At 40.5% G+C, this 17,567-nt stretch overlaps 1 protein-coding gene across 4 annotated transcripts in view; it reads left to right on the forward strand.

The window, feature by feature from the left end:
- The window catches only part of PPARGC1A (PPARG coactivator 1 alpha), a 371,584-nt gene that overhangs the window by 333,363 nt on the left and 20,654 nt on the right, over positions 1-17,567 (forward strand). For all 4 annotated transcript variants that reach the window (XM_055797045.1, XM_055797047.1, XM_055797046.1 and 1 more), the window contains 5 exons: positions 6,975-7,169; positions 8,125-8,247; positions 9,141-9,345; positions 13,423-13,468; positions 13,577-13,650. In XM_055797045.1, the coding sequence (XP_055653020.1) occupies positions 6,975-7,169; positions 8,125-8,247; positions 9,141-9,345; positions 13,423-13,468; positions 13,577-13,650 (643 nt within the window). The remainder of the gene's footprint in view (positions 1-6,974; positions 7,170-8,124; positions 8,248-9,140; positions 9,346-13,422; positions 13,469-13,576; positions 13,651-17,567) is intronic.

Raw genomic sequence — 17,567 nt, forward strand, 5'->3', positions numbered from 1 at the left:
AGCTAATGCAGTCTAAAACATAGGTAATGCATTTAGTAATCAGCAAATTAGCCTATGTAGTCATTAAATGTTGAGGCCCAAACTGCTGATAAGATGATTTGCTTTCAGGTGTTTTCTCAATATTGTGCTCAGCATCAAGTATAAATTGAATAGAGTGACCTTTTGATACTGAGTCAAATTGACTGCATTTCCAAAAATTCGGTGGTTTCAATTATCATAAATTCTTGATACTGGGTCTACCACCAGTGCACTGATTCCAGCACAATATTGTATCGTTGGTCCCCTTAACACAGTCAATGTCACGATAGTGTGCTCTCAGATGTTTCTTTGTTTTGTGTTTTCCCCAGAATCAAAGATTACTAACATAGAGGGGAAGGATGCAGTTTACACAAATGAAGTTGGAATGGCTTGCAAAACATGAATGAATTTTGGTCAGAAGATGTAAAACGGGTTACAGGTTGCTAGCTGGTTGCCTTGGTTTGTGAGATGAGTAAGTCAATTAATAGCTCTTCAGTTTATTAGAAACTTAATTGCCAGGCTGTAATGGAAGCTTCTGAACTGCAGCAACTCGTTAGAAGCAATAAAAAAAGTGACTTTGTGGTAGAAGAATATTTAGTAGGCTCTTTTAAACTGACATGTTTAGCTTAGAGCAGAAAGGTTACATTTTTACCTGAAAAGACAGTCCATCTCGCAGGAGCTCTGGCAGCATTGCTTAGCATGGTTAAGGGCACAATCTTAAAGATTTTTAAATTTTTAAATAAACCTGTTTGCAGATGGTCCTTGCTGTGGTTTTGTGTTGTGATGCTTTAATCCCAGTAACTCAACAGAAGTTTTACAATGTCTGGTGAGTGTGTCTGTCTTTCAGAAAGTAACCTAAGTTCAGTTACCAAGATTAAATGAGAACTTTTTGAGATCAGAAATATACACCATGTTGGGTATATGAATAGTAATAAATATTGTTACTTTCATGTTGTTATAACCTGGAGGAGGGAGCGGGGAAAGGGATTCTGCAGGTGCTCCTGTCTCCTTCAGCCTGCAGACCTTATGCAGGTCTTTTCTGCAGTGCTGTAATGTCCCTAGGAGTGATGCTGGGAGTCTGTTCAGCTCCAGAGATGTAGCTCTGGAAGTTTAAGCATTGCAGTACCTGCATTTTGTATAATTATGCTATTTATTTAACATCATTTTGGGGGTGAGTGGGATGGCAGAGCATACTGCTTCAGGGCTGCACAGTATCTCCAGAAATCCAGCGAGTGAAGCTTTTACATAAATACAGACACGTGGCTGATCCTACAGATGAGATATATATGTAGTCCATGTGTTGGGCAATGGGACTACTCAAATCAGAAGGCAAGCTCCAGATTCAAGTAGACTTTGCCTAGAGGTACGTTTGAGGAGGATGACTATAGCTGTCTCCTTCAAGAAGATAAGGTCTCTAGTTTCCTTTCCATACCCTAAAGGCATTTTCACAGGGGTGGTGATAATTAATCCCCATATTTCCACTACATATAAAGAAACCTGGCTGTAATTTTCTCCTAGTGGGACTCCATTTTGTTTTTAAAGATAATTGATAGCTCTGGACTTAAGCATTTCAATTATGGGAGTGTCTCTTGGGGACCAGACTAACAGACCTTGGAAAAATGTTCTAATGCAAATGCATCATGTGGATTTTTATTGTAAGACAGCCCAGGACGCCTAAGGATTTGCAAAGCAGTTGAACAGTAAAATAAAGGCTGAAATGCTTCTCAAAATACATAATGGGATGGGTTGTGAGCAGGTAGAGTAGAACAAGTGGTTCTCCACTTGAACCACTGATTCCTCTTTGGCCCTGGGAGAAAATACTGCCAGTTACAACCAGCACTGAGTTGAGGAGAAGGAGGAACTTGCCTTGGACAGCACATTGAGAAGGCAGCAAAATCACCATGACAGCACTGTCTGTGCCAGTGCCGTGGCAGGCAGCTCCTTCTGCTCCAGAAGAGGGAAAATTGGGGCTGTAATTCTTCCCTTTCACCATCCCTGACCTCAGCTCTCATTTTTCACTGGCAGGAGCAGGAAGACCAGCCTGTATCCTGGTTCCTTCCTTCCTCCTGCCTTCCCTGTGCTTCTGCCCAGCCTGTGGCTCCTTGTCCTGAGGTGGCAAAGCTTGGTTTGTGGGGCCAGGGCTGAGCTGCCATCTGCCCCTACTGTGTGTCTGTTGGCAGGAGGTGCTCAGGGCTGGGGTGGTGTTGGTGAGCAGGTGCCTCTGCATCCCTGTGTGCAAAAAGGGGCAGATCTGTACCCCTCATTTCTCCTAGTGGTATGAATCTTAAGAATGTTTTTATTCCAAAATGTATCATTAAGGAATTAAATCCTGTTGGAAGTCCCAGATGTGCTTACAAGTCATTCTTGTGCTTTTGAAAGTAGTGCCATAATGTATTAGTATTTTTAGATCACTCAGATATTTTCAGCTAGAGGAAAATCTTTTATTTTCTTGCTAATTGTGCTATGAATAGCTCTTAGGCTACTGAGGAGAAATGAGTCAATATGTGAAAATGGTGATCCCTCGTGAGTTCAGGTGTACACCTGGCTGCTCTGAATTGCTTACCAAGCTGGGCTGCTGGAGCGGTGACAGCTTCTACCAGCTGTGGATCTGTCCCAAAGTTTCCTGGGCTTTTTACAAAGATGTGGCAAGCTGCCACTGCTACCAGTTTCGTGGGGCTGTGGATTAATACTGCAGTCAGACCCGAATCTTTCAGTATGAATCACAACAGGGCCCTGCACTGTTCAAATTATCAGTAAAGAAAGTTTAAAGCATCATCATTCATTAGCTGATTTCACTCCTAGAGATACAGTAAGCAAAAGCTGTGCATGTATTAATTGCAAATGAAAGGCAGAAGGGAATCAACCAGAGGGAAGACATCAGCGATGCTATTAAGGTTTGGAAAACATTTTCTGAATGATGGGCTTGACACTTTGCCGTAGTGAATCAGCATACCCATGCTGACTGTGGGAGAGCCGCAAGAGAGTCCCAAGTCAGGACATTTGCACGCTATCTGCAAGGTTTTCAAGAAGGGATTGGTGACAGTAATAAAGGTGATTTCAAAATTTGGCATGACTTTTAAAGGGAGCAAATTCCATGGTAAAATCACAACATTGCTCAATGTATGCACCCTAAAGGAACGCGTGTGAAAGACAAGGTGCCTGAATCTCCATTACAGCTCAGTCTTTGACCTCTGTAATGGGATTGCTGACAAGTAACAGGTATTACAGACATAAAATGCTAAACACGAGGTGAACCTGGCTCCATCAATAGGCAGAACAAGCAAAAGAGAAAGAATTATCAGGGGTAGAGGATTTAAATACCTTTGTGTGGGTAAATTATCAACTCATTTCATATAGCTTTTCACTGGCCAAAGAGAGAATACCTCTGGAGATATTTTACTGAAGGCAGAAACCCAATTAGAATAAGATTGTTACACAACTAATAAAGTGTTTGCAGACAGAGAATTATTTTTAGTGCTGTAGAAATATTAAAGCATTAGAGCAAAACATGTAAAAGCAGAGAAGAGCATAGTTAGAAACTTATCATGGTCTTTAGGATCCTAGAGCACTCATTTCTGAGGATTGGTTGGTGTTCTGGTAGTTCACAGCACGAGTCAGCTTTCCCTGATGTGTTTTCCCATGCACAGTGACACCAATGCCAAATCTTATTTCCTTTCAAAGCTAATGCAATTCTGGATACGCTAGAAATTTTTGCTGTCAGAATTGTGGGAGCGTATGTGTTCAGTGACATACTTGGGTTCCTTGCCTCCTTCAGCTGGTTGAAAATGTACAGGCGTCAAAAAAAGCCCTCTGGCCCTGATGTCTTGATGTTAAACTAAAAAACAAGGATGTTAAGAAGTTCATTCAGTGTGGCCAGGAAGTGACGCGTAACTGCTTCTGCATTAAGAAGACCTGTTAGTAAGCAAGATGCAGTCATTACGAATTGTTTTTGTAAGTGTTTAATAATTGCATGTATTTGCTGTATGGCTTTACGTTTGAGACTATCCTCTATCCCTTTTTCTTACACACTGTAGTTCATTTAGGTGGTCTAAATACTTAGGATCTCCACACCTTTAGATGGAAGCAAACCCTTTCAATGTGACCTGCTTGGAAGTTAGGGACACAGTAGATTGAGTTGCGGAGAGCACATGGCGCATCCTTCTGACCTCGGCGGAGACTGAAGGTGCTTAGCTCCTCCTGATTCACCGAGCCTGTGCAATGAGCAGGTTGGATGCTAGTCTGAAATGTGAACTTCTGCGGTGACAGTGCTGAAACCGTGAAACTCTGCATTTGGCCATGGCGTTGCTTCTCCCCAGTGCTGTCAACACCAAGACTCAGGTTGCAATAGCAAAGCAGAAAGCTGCTGCTTCAGTGATTATTGCTGCGACGCTGATGTACGCGACCATCCCTCCCTCCACATCTCCCCTCAGCACCATTTCTGCTGTATCTAATAATTGTGTTTCTTTATAAACAGTAATTTAGAACAATTATGAGCAATAGCATAGTTAAACCTTTAAAAGGTTATCTAGCAATGTCATTTTCTTGACTAATGTGTTCCTGCTGCCATGTCGTTTGTGAATAGACATGTGTTAGCCAGCTAGTGTGCTTCATCTGTGGTGACTTTGATTTATTTGCTCTGTAAATTGGGACTGAAGCAATAATGGAAAGTGACATTAATTGTTTAACAGAGTCCTCTTTGTCACATCCTCTGCTTTCTCTGGGGTGTTTGAATGTTGAAACTTGTACAAAACTAATTGAAATTGCTGTGATGAGGACCGGTGTCCACTCAACTTTCTCTTCCTGAATGTCAGCGCACTTGAATGTCTGTTTAAAGCACAAGAGCTGAGCAGCTAACAGCAAATATCAGGGTTTCTTCTGGCATGCTATTATTAAAGAAGGCATTCCCCATTAGAAATACTAACACTTCCAGCTTTCTTGTCAGCTTTGTAAGCTGCAAGGCTCAGTGGTGCACCCTACCAGCTAGACCTGCTGGAAGAGTTCCTGGTATGTGGCTGGGGGTCAGGCAGCCAGACTCCACCATGACCGCCCTGGGGCTGAGGGCTAGCTCTCGCCACTATTTATCCTAACACCCACAAGGGGCTTGAAATGCCATTTGAAAAAAAAGTTCGTGCTTTGTTACATTGCAAAGTGCTTTTTTTTTTGCCCAATAATGCTTTTTTGTACTTTTCTACAAGTGACCTGTAATTTTCCTGTTTTCCTCTCAATAACTGGCTGTGAAAAGCTGGATTTGGAGCATGGTTTTATTCATGATGTGGCTCCCCTCTGCTTATTTCTCTCCTCTGCACACTGAGTTATCATGGCACTGTGCACGTGTCTGCTTGGTGTGGTGGAAATCACCAGGTACCAGAACTTAGACTCGTTTTCTCAGTGGCTAAGCCCCTTTTGGCCTTTTAAGTAAATGCTTCTCCTTAGCATTAGCTTTGCCTGAGTGTTTGTTTCTTGGGGATGATGCTGTAAGCACCAGAACAGTTTACGCTCTGCTGTAGCTTCCTAGCTTGCAGACAGTTTTTCTGTAAGAAGCTGTGAGGTGTGATTTGGCAGAGAGGCCTGGCAGGAGCAATTATCTGTGTGGTTTATGAGCATCTCTGTTCGAATTCTGGTAGGTAAAAGTTATTACTGAAAAAAGTCATGCTAAGGGGATGCCCAGATTCGCTTGGTTTTATGGTGTTTTGTGGGGGTTTTTTTGTGAGGTGTAACTGGCAGTGTTTTGTTGTTGACTCTTTAAACTTCTTTTTTGTTTGTTTGTTTGTCTTACTGGTGTATTCCTTGCTGGTTCCCTTCTAAATTGTGAGGTTTGAACTTAGCTGATATCTCTTCACAGTGTGAGCCTGCAGCGTGATGAGCCACTGTGAAGCTGGTGGAAAAACTCCAATTTGATATCCCTAGAATCAGTGAAGGGCTTTTCATTTACTTTAATAGCACTAGGATCAGCCTAGGAATCCTAGATAATTGATCTGTCAAGATCAATTTCCAATCTTTCTGAAAAATAAATATAATGATTTTTACATAATTCTATTCCTCAGAACTCTCAGTACTCCAAAAAAATCTGTACCTTAATATACAGTAGGGACTATATTTCATTAAAAAATCGTAAGGCATTTAAATTTACTCAATTTGACAAAAAGAAGTCTTGTTGCTGAAATAAGATATCTAATATAAATTAACATTACACCCACATCTGATTAGGAATTAATCTACTTTTTATAATTGCGGTTTGAATTAGATAAATGCGTATACAATAGTCGTGTTGAGCACTCAAACGACATAGCTCGAAAGGACAACTTCAAAGGCAGTCTACCTAATACATTTATTTAAAAGAAACCCAAAGAGCCTGCCATTTACAGTATGAGTCCTGATGGCTAGTCTTACGCCAAAATGCTCAGGAATGAGGAGTTGTTCATTTGGGTTTGGAGCAAGGTTTTCCAGAAATATGGGAGGGAAACCCTTCCTTGCTTACAGCGGGCTGCGTAGGTGAGCAAGGTTTTCCAGGTTTCACTGGTGATTCGTATTGCTCTTCTGATTAGCTGTCTTATTCTCTGAGTCTTGTAGTTTTGTCAGGTCAATTAGGTGGTGTTCAGTGTTGAAAAGGGAAAGAAAGAGACAGCCTGGTCTGACACCCTCATTAGGTGTCAGCATCTTAGGCACATCCTGTAATACAATTCCTATGTGATTACTTATCGTTGTTAACACTTGATTAAAAAAAAAATGTGGAAGAAAAGTAAACTAGAGCAATACGCTGCAAGTGCACAGAGATTTCACTGCAGAGAATCATGGATTGTTTTATTGCACTTGGGTACATCTGAGATTCTCTTGCAGGTTACTGTTTCAAGGGCTGCTGTAACTATGTTTGGACTGCTTTTTCGCATACAGAGGCATCATTTTGTTCCTTTTCTCTTCTTACCTGGTTCCACTTTTTGCTTTGTCCCCTCCCGCAGAAGATAGATGAAGAGAGTGAGGCAAACTTGCTAGCCGTTCTCACTGAAACACTGGACAGCATCCCTGTGGATGAGGATGGATTGCCTTCATTTGATGCGCTGACAGATGGAGATGTGACCAACGAAAATGCCGCTAGCCCTTCCCCAGTGCCCGACGGCACCCCTCCAACTCAGGAGGCAGAAGAGCCGTCTCTAGTAAGAACCCTTCCTACTGTTTAACAGGAATTGGATGTGCCTCTGGCTACCCGCTGCATGGGTATGATGTAGTCACAGTAAGGTCTGGACTTTTCATTTAGACTAGAAAGGAAAACTAAGTAAAGAACTGAAAATTAAGGGGGGGGGGGGGAAAAACGCAACCAATAGGATGACTAATAAGCCGATTTATTAAAAAGTGTGTTGAAGAGATTGTTCTTGAGATTCTTGTGCTAGTGGATGACACTTTTGCTTATCGTTCCATACAAATAAGTCAGGGTAATGGTTTTAAATTCATATTTCATTTCTCAGGGCTCTTTTTGTAAGTATATTTAGATATCTGTCACTTTTGGTGATTATAAGAAAGGCCCATTGAGTGTGGTGGGATATGAGGCTAATTTTGTGCCTTTAACATTGACCAGTAAGCACCATCTTCGTGCTAATTAGGACAAGACTGAACCTTGGGTGAGGATGTGGGTGAAACCTTTTATGCATTTTTCTCAGTAAAACCATTCTAAGATGTGATTCTGTTTCTGCTGAAAGCCCCTTATCACTGGCTTCAACAGGAGCAGAGCCAGATACCCGCATCTTGACACTGTATCCATTAGTCTGTTAACTTTAACAGCTCTGTTTAGTTCAGAGGCCTCTTCTGTCAAACAGATCGCCACAAATTTCATATCCCATGGATTCAGAAATCCAAGACCCCTGTCATTTCTGCTTGTCCTGCAGTATACTGCAGTAAAGGGAACAGAATACACTGCCAAGCCAGAAGAAAATGAAATCTGTTTGCTCTGGGGAGTATCGACCTCTTCTTTCTGTTTTATTGTACTTTTCTTGCTGAAATTGATGTAGCTAACTTTATGTAACTATGCAAAAATGTAGGTAAGTCATTTTAATCCATAAAGATGCATAACTTTACTCTTTTCCTTCCACCTCCCTTCCCCTGGTATGTTTGTAGCTTAAGAAGCTCTTGCTGGCTCCAGCCAACACTCAGCTGAATTACAATGAATGCAGTGGTCTCAGCACACAGAACCATGCAAACACTAATCACAGGATCAGAACAAGCCCTGTGGTTGTTAAGGTACAAACTTCATCTTTGTAATAAGTAAAAAAAGAAAAATTGTAACAAGATCTTTTATGGTTTCAGCAACCAAGCAAGCAGTGGATCTGTATGTGTTGTGTTAATCTGCCTGCTATCTTGCAACTTTTTTTTTTTAAAAAACAGATTATAGACTGAGTTCAGAAAATCACCTGAGCTCCTTTATGCTCTGAATATTTAATTTGTGCTTTTTCTCTTGGCAGAGTTCAGTTGCAGTCCCACCGTCTGTTGCTCTCGCTTACTTTATTGATACACAGAGTAGTAGGGGGTCCAATAAAATTTGCTGATGGGCTGGTGTTGTTTGTGAGTGACTCCAGGATGCAGGACTGTCATTTTACCAGCTGTCTGAGCTAAGAAAAATGACACTGGGTTCTTGGCAAAAGTTGTATATTAGCCATTAATTGGATAGAATGGGGGCTCTGGCATAATTCTGTTAGCAGACAGTATTAAACAATGTTTGTCTTGCCGTTCACTGTAACTGAAAACGGAGCGTTTAGGGGTACTTAAGAGAGTTGTGAATACTGGGCTCAAGCAATCAGCAGCAAATTAAGGTTTAAACCAGCTTATATTTCTGTTCACAGTAAAGGCGCTGTAGGGTCTTGTTAGTTACATGTTGCTGAGTGAGAACATTGAAATGTAGGAGAAATGAAATAAAAAGCTGCATAAATGTAATTTAGGAATTTTAAATGTAATTTTCTTTCCTTGTTCTGCAAACAATTATTCACAGCTCATAGATCTAGTACACTTAGACTGAACACTTCATTGAAAATCTCATCTCTTCAGAAAACCTGTATCCATTCTGATAAGGTTCAGCTCACTAATTTTAGCTTTATTTTGTTTTATTTTATTTTATTTTATTACACCCTGATTTTAAGGCTGAGAATTCATGGAGCAATAAAGCGAAGAGCATTTGTCAACAGCAAAAGCCTCAAAGACGTCCCTGCTCTGAACTTCTCAAGTATCTGACTACAAATGATGACCCTCCTCAGACCAAACCAGCAGAGAACAGGAACAGCAGCAAAGAGAAATGCACCTCCAAAAGGAAGCTCCATCTGCAGTCTCAGACAAATCATCTGCAAGGTAGGTGTGCGACCGCAGAACACAGCTTTGGTACCAGCAGTAACACAGGGAAGCTGAAATACTGCAGCTGTGATACCTTGATACCTCGTCTGTTCTGTGGATTACTGTTGTAAATCCAGCATCTTTTCTGTGTAGGGAGAATAATGAAGTTAGAATTAGTTAGCTAGATTTAGCTTTTTAAAAAATTTAATCCTGTCTCTGTTGCCCCAAGCCTCAGAAAAAGAATCTCGGGGAAAAATATGTTTAACAAATTCCACATGTTAATATACCAAGCTAGCTGGAGATACTTATTCACAGAGTACTGTACCACTAAGAAATCATTATTCCCTTAAATAAGCTGGGCAGGCCAGTTCATTAGTGAGCTTCTTTCTTTTTTGCTAGCGTAAAACTGAAGGCATTGTTAACCTGCCACATAGTCCTTAAGAGACAATAAATAGTGCTCTCACTGCTACAGAGAAAGCAATAAATGTGTCATTCCTGTTAAAGCTGGGATGCTGGTTTGTAATTTTGTTTTGTAAATAGTTGAAAGTTTAGCTGCCATCCTGATCTTTCTCTCTCTTTTTAGATTCTTTATGGCCAAAACTAAACACTTGTGTTGACTTTTAGTATCCCCCAATGCATAAAGAACTGGTCTATATTACAAGTACCTTCTGTGACAGAAATGCAAGAGCTTAAAGCCCCCCCCCCCCCCACTTTCTGTCCCTCTCTTCCCCTGCCTGTTTTTCCAACGTAAAGGAAAGCTGTAAAAGCTTATGAGCCCAAAGGGAGCTTTTTTCAAAGTTCCTGTTACTTTAAAATACATCTATGTATGTACATTGGCCTGGCATCTAGCAGGCCAGGTGCCTATCTCAGTCACACATAGTGCGTATCCTGGATGGCTCTGCTTAAGTCAATGGAAGTTATCTGGCTGCAACAGAGATCAGGATGTGACCCTAAATGTGGTGTTCTGGTATTTTTGAAGCAACAACTGTAAACTGTATATGTGGGTTTTTTTTCTTTTCCACTCCCCCTTCCCTGCATTTTCAGCCCCCATCAGATCTAATTTTTCACTCTTCACTAGGAAGTATAAGCAAATTTAACAAAAATAATCTTCCCTTCCCACCGCTAAATACCCTTCTTGCTGCTATACATTCTGACATCCTAAGTATAGTTTTCCCCATTATGGTCTCAGAGTCTCTGAACAATGTCTCTTGTAAGAAAGAAATCCGGCTGCCCCTAGAGCTTCTTGGATGTCAGCTGCCACTCTTTCTGGATGGCTGGATGGCTTCAGCAGCCTGCTTCACAAAAAAAATCCAGACTGAATGTGCGCTTGTAAAACTTGGGTCTCTTACTGCAATGGTACTGATATGTAGACCTGCCAGAAGTTACAGGGGGCTTTATTAACACTGTTGGGTGTTAAGGTGATACATGATAAGGTATATCATGTATACATGCTGTATGCACATGCTTGTTCTATACAGACTTAGGTTCATTTGCACACACATAAATACAGATTATAAAATCTTCCTATTCGGATCAGAGCTGCATTTTGCCGCCAGCTGAGGCAATTGTGTAGATTCTGTGCAAAAAAGCAGGGCACAGAAGGAGAGGTTAGGAAAGTCCAAAGGGACGTAAAGCTAACTTACCAGTGTTTAGCAGATGACTGTGACTTCAGTGGTGTTGCAGGTGAAATTTCAGGCAGGGAGAAATTACTCTCTTCTTTAATTCCTGCAGTTTAATTTACAGACTTCTGAAATGTTTTTTCATCAAATTTGCCTCATACACCAATATATGACTTCAATATCAATGGATTTGCATATAATACAAATACAGGAATATAATGCTTTCAGCTTGGACAGTCAATTCATGCAGAATCAACCTTGCAGATTTAACTGATATTTGCAGACCTGCAGACATTTGTTCATACATTTAATAAGAAGTACAAGAAAATTGGCTCCATCTGTTTTAAAAAATAATCAGGATCTAATACTTTCTTTCAAAGTTAAGGAGAGCTCACAAAGGATTAGTCAAATGGTATTTTCCTTTAGGGTTACTGTTGCAAACATATTGCAAACCCATGGGACTGTCCATAAACCCATTCATGCCAAAGATCATCTGTGGTTTTGCACTGAAATTTGCCTGTGAGGAAACTTGGTTCTTTTGAACCTGAATGTTTTCAATTTACAGGGACAAGCAACTTCATGTGAACCCTTTTTAATAAGAAAAAAACACACCGCAGTAGACCTTAAAACTCTAATAAACAGGCACCGTGGAAAATCATAGTGTCTTGGCTAAATATTTACACTTCCAATAGCTGTATGTGAGACAAAATCCTTCGCAGGAATACTGTTTGGTCAAGCCCTTGCCTAGCAATAAGAAAACTGATGGGTGTTTTGGTATGCGAATTTCTCAGTGGGAGAGCTCAGTGATATCTGCCTAAAATGAATACGTACGGGTGTGAGATAGCACCTTGGTTCTGTGCCCATGTCTGGCAGATTTGCAGTGTGCCTCAGTGCTTCAGAATTTTATATATACATTCTTATGTGGGACTATTCTGTGGGACTAATGAGAGCTAGAATGAGACTTTTTAGAGGCTTAAATAGCTCTTACACATTCAGCTTCCTTAGAAAGCCTAAATTGGTTAAGAGCATATAGATTTTTATCCTTAAAAAAAAAAAAAAAAAAAAAAAAAGTGGAAGCCTCTGCATAAAATTTTATTCCAGAGCCTTGCTGTAAGGTCCAGGGTCTTTTAAAGCCAGTTTTACCTCTAGGTAGCCACTGGCAAACAGTATACCTAGATATATGTATAATACACACAAAGATATGTCAGGTTACCGTCGGTCTCACCGCACCTGGTTTATGCGCAAATCAGCGGCAGTGCTGGATCAGACAAATAACCCTTTGAGGTGCATCTCCTCACTCCGACGGTGACTTCTGAGGAAGGTGAACCCGAGGTGAACACCTGAGCTTCCAATTCTAACTTTCATATGGAGAGGAGGCGAAACAATATGCAGCTCTTGAGAATTGAGTTAATTTTTTTTTAAAAGTAATATTACTTCGGTAATGCTCTAGAGCTTATAAAAGTAATCAATTTGCATATAAAATCCTTTAATGTTGATGGGAGCTCCAAGCCTGGAATGAATACGAAATACGCAGTAGTGACACTCTGGACAAAAGATCTGCAGTGCAGGAGTGTTCAAGGGGAACATTTTGTCTTAAGTAATTAATCTGCAGAAGAGATCCCCTGCTGTTGTTCTTGGTACAATGCTCTCTGCGTTTAAACATCAATCTAACTTCTGAAAAGTAAAATTTGCAAGTAATATTATTTTTAATTTTTAAACATTTTACTGGCAATTAAAAGAACCTTAGTTGTATTACAGTATCCTAGTTCTTGGCTTGCTTTGGGAAAAAGCAAGTTTGCGTGAATAAAAGCTACAAAGACTTGTAGTTTTATAGCTAGAGCTTTGTTTTTTGTGTATGTTGGGATTGTGGTGCTGAGAATTTCAACTCCATTTTTACCATCTGTGACTTTGTCCATGGCTTGTCATAGTTTACAGGATAATTTGCAGAAATTTGGACTATAACTGGTTGGACTGTGGCCTCGTAGAAACAACCTATTCTCAGTGCTACATATAAAATTGTATATTGTAGAAGTAAAATTAACTGAATATTCATAACGTTCTGTTACTTTGTAGTTACTCTGCTGCTTCTGTTTCCAAATAAAACGTGAACTGTAGTCTAAATTAACTCTAAGAGAAATAACATTTTCACAGAGAATCCTGTAGAGTTCTCCATTGATTTTGAACATGTACCAGTTTTCTGAAAGGTTCTTGGCATTTGGGTTGTATACTGTATTTCAGAGGTACAGTGATTGATGTAAATCATTGTTGAAATTTAGGTGCCCTTTTGGTACCAGTAATAAGGAATCAGGATGAGTCTCCTTATTTATCTATTGAAGATACACTGCAATGGCTATTGAACTATCAGAGCTCAGCCCTAACTGGCTAACATGGGGTTCCAGCACCAAAATAAAAAATGTTTTTAGTATATGTTATGCAGTGTTTAAATATTCTGTAATTGTTTTCTTTTCCCCTTTAGCCAAACCAACAAGTTTATCACTTCCATTGACGCCCGAGTCACCAAAGTAAGTACTAAAAAGTGCAAACATTTATAAAAGGGAGGGGGGTTCAATAGATTTTGGCTACAGCAACTCCATTTCAGCTTGTTTTTATAAATGTGCCCTGTCTTCCAGTGATCCCAAGGGTTCCCCATTTGAGAACAAGACTATTGAACAAACCTTAAGTGTGGAACTCTCTGGAACTGCAGGTGAGAAATGGGGAGTGCTGGTTCTTCCTTTAAGCATGGCTTGTGTGTGTGTTTGTTCATTTTAATATACCACATGTGCACCAAGGTCTCACAGAGGTCTCCAGCAGGTTAACTTCAGTGCAGTTTAGCATTGACTTTTTATCCAGTTACCTGAGAAGGAATGTGTTTGAAAATATGGCTCCAAACCTACACAAGAAAGCATAATTTCTGGGAAAATATGAATGAAACCATTTATCTGTTATACTTCCCCATTTCCCCACAGATTTGTGTACTGCTGAGCACCATCTTTCAAAGACAAACCCCACAGCACAGTGTAATAGATGTTACAGATGGAAAAGTTATGTCATCTAGTCTGTCTCCAGGCCGGTCTAGGGCTGTACGTGACTGCATGTTTCAGTGCTTTGTCAATTCTAGATTAATATGTCACAAATAACAGCTTTCTCCTCTACCACTGAAAAACTATTCCATAGCTTAGAGGTAATTTTTAAAATTGGTGTTCGTTTTATATTCTTGCTTTCTCTTTATTTCTTCTGTTAGCACACTTCACACAACCTCCCTTTATCCTCCTCCTCCTTCGTCCAGATCCCCGGTGGTTGTACCTTTTAAAGATTTGTAGATTTTTTTATCAAGTGTTGGTTTAGTTCATGCATCACCCATTGCACTCATTTAATTTGTCTGCTCTTCTTTCCGCTAAAGTCAATTCCTTCAGACTCAGATCTGGTTTATTGCTTTCCTCTGAACTCTGTTTTGCCTCTGTTTTCCTGAAGTGTCCAGAACTGAGCACAAGAGCACACGTTGAGCTCCACCTGAGCTATTGCCAAGACTGTTTTCTTTCTCCATTGTGTAATACTGAAAAACAAGAGATGTACTTGGCATGTGTTTCTCTCGGGGTAACAGCGGATTGTAAATTATGTGATCTCTAGTGTTTTGGGGGGCATTGCAAAGTATGTCTTCCAGTACCATAAATCAGCTTGCCGCCCCTAAACCCAGTGGCAGCTTTACACAAGGGCATGCTCAAGTGTATGTACTTTGGACTTTCACCTCCCTACAACCATCATTTCACTTTTTTCAGAAACTTCTTCATTAGTTCAGCATTAAAACACGCACCCTTTTCTCTGACACACCCTGAAAACCTGCAATCTTTATAATTCTTCTCATGACAAAAGGATGCACCTTCCAATGCACCTGCTTGAAAAACCAGAACAAACACGGCAAAATTCAGTCTGTGCAGCAGGATAATCCTGTTCAGTGCCAGCAGGCCTGCAGCACGGAGAAGCCTCTTTTATCGTTACTGGAGAGCAGATCTGTATGAGGGTGCCCATTTGTAAGCACACTGGTAAGTCAGTGCTTAGTGCTGCCAACAGAAAGGGGTAGATGAGGTGACTACAGCAGAGTGGTACAAGCAGCCGTTGAAATCACTGAAGGGAACAGTGTTTTATCCCAGCCAGAAAGTCAGCAGCCTGCTCTTCCCATTAGCTGACTAGACAGAAACGGGTAGTCAGTCTGACCCCTGGATGGTCCTCTAGTGTTGCCTCCATAATGGCAACAGGAATGGCCTTGGTATTACCAAATTTATTCCACTCCATCAGCGTGCACAGAGGACACAAAACAACTCTGTAGTTGTCTTAGGCAATATAACCAGGAGAACTAGTGCATTAAAAAATGCATCAGAAGCTGTGAAACAGCACAACTGGACAAATATGTGGACATGAACCTTCTACTATGAAATCATGATATTTTTCCTTCTGAAAGTAAGTAGAGTCTAGTTCTAGCTAGAAAATAAACTGATAATAATCAGGAAGAATAAGAGTTGGTGAAGCATGTGTGGCCAGGGAGTTGGGGCACTGTTACCAAGCAGCGTACATGATGGTGGATCTCGGACTTTATGTTGTACTTGCTCTGGTCTTCACAGTGCCTGGTGGGGAGGTTTCAGGGGATTGTATTTCATCACTTGGCGGCTGTATTAATCTCGGCCTTCACATACACGTAGATTTTATTTTTATTTTCATATATATATATATATATAAATCTATAACAACATGACTGATTGTGCATGTCTTTTTAACTCATTTGTATTGTAGTAGTGTCTTGTGTCGTGAGTTTGTTTGTGCTGGAAGCAGGCAGGTACATAACAGAAACAACCTGGAGTACTGAAGAACTTACAGCATATGTGAGTAAATCATGGCAGAATCGGAACCCGCTTCAGTTAAAAAAAAAAAAAAAAAAAGTGGAAAAAAAATAGTGGCAATAGTGATTAATAATACCTTGGAGTTCTTTAGTGAGACCCTGGCAACTCCAAATTATATCCAGATAACCACATTGCTCATTGTCCTTATATAGGGCAGCTTGCACTGTACAAGCACTATTTATTATAATTTAAATAGGAGTTGCCTTGATCTCACTGCTGAATTGAAAAGACCATTAGCAGTGCTGCTCGCACTATCGAAGCACAAAGTATTTTAATATAAATAGCATCTCCCTTGATCTCTCTGCTGAAAACAACATTGGTTCCCTCACTGATGAATTAACTATAGAGCAGGAAAATAAATAAATAAATAAAAGCATTTCCCACATGAGCCATCAATCTTCGTCACACTCACATTTTGGATTCATGTATCTAAAGTCAAACTGAAACCGTTCACTTGCCGATGCTGTATCTTGCTTTACAACGGATTTGTTAGTAGTTGTGATCGTAACTGTGTCCTCCCTAAAACTGTCAAAACATTGATTTGTCAAATTACAAGGAACAAATATTTATTTGGAAGTGTTTCCAAGCCACACAACACTTTGCCATGCACTTTAAGTAAGTGGCCTGTGATAGAGGGATAAGTCCATTGCTATCTAAAATCCCAACTCCTGCAGCTGATTTCTAGTGCTATTCTAGGAAAAATGGACCAGAACATCATGATATGGAGGGAGTCCTAGGTGATGATAACGTAGTGGATGAAATTTCTGTGTAAGGAGAGTCTCATTCTGTGTAAAAGGCTAGCAAGAGGTCCTTCTGCCTTTGTTTCCACAGCTAGCAGCATTACCAGCACCTTGCTAAGAGGCCATGGGCTTGGGTGTCTCTAATGTCTTCCAGGAACATGGGATGCTTCTGTGTCACTGGAAGGCCTCTTTCCTCTTCGTTACCAGTCAGGCTGAGGGGGCACCTGCAGGCACAGGCACTAGGAAGATAACTCACCCTCTGTAGGTGGCTGTTTCTCTTGGTGATTGAGGGCGCTTCAGTGATTGTCTTAGACTTTCTGCTGAACTTCTACATGCCAGAAATAAGATGGCATGGCTCCTAAATGTTTGAAATTCAGCACGCTCTGTTCTCTCGGTGTCTTTTTAAACCTTCACTCCTAAATAGCCAAAGCCATCATGTAAGCGCATGAAGTGAGTTTACACGCTTAAGGCTCAGTCAGTAACTGGAAGGTTATTTCCACCCTCTTATCTACGACTAACTTGGTAGAAAGTCTCTCATTTGCACATAGATCCCGGTAATTTACCTAAGTGTAAAACTCCTCACCGGTCTTTCTTGGGTTCAAAATTTGATTCCTCCAAAAAGATGACAGAAAAGGCTGTATGAACACGATCAGCTTGAATAATGATTTGGAATTCATGAGCATCCTTGAGGATACTTATACCCTGCTATTTGCCCACCTCTAGATCTGGGTTACCTCTTAGTTGTCAGAACTAATACTTAAAATCTGTGATGTAAGAACTTGTTTGACCTCAGAATGATTTCTGATAAAATGAGATGTGAGATGGAGTTGTCCAGAGGGAATACAATCTAGTAAATTATTTGATATTTTCAGGCGTCTGTGTTTATTCTCTGCAGCACTGACAACAGGATTAAACTGAATACTCAACAAGCCTGTAGTTGTTTATTATATGATGGCTATTTAATTTTATTATATTTTCCTGGCTTCTGC

This window comes from Falco peregrinus, chromosome 2 (genome assembly GCF_023634155.1).
Source record: "Falco peregrinus isolate bFalPer1 chromosome 2, bFalPer1.pri, whole genome shotgun sequence".
Lineage (NCBI taxonomy): Eukaryota > Metazoa > Chordata > Aves > Falconiformes > Falconidae > Falco > Falco peregrinus.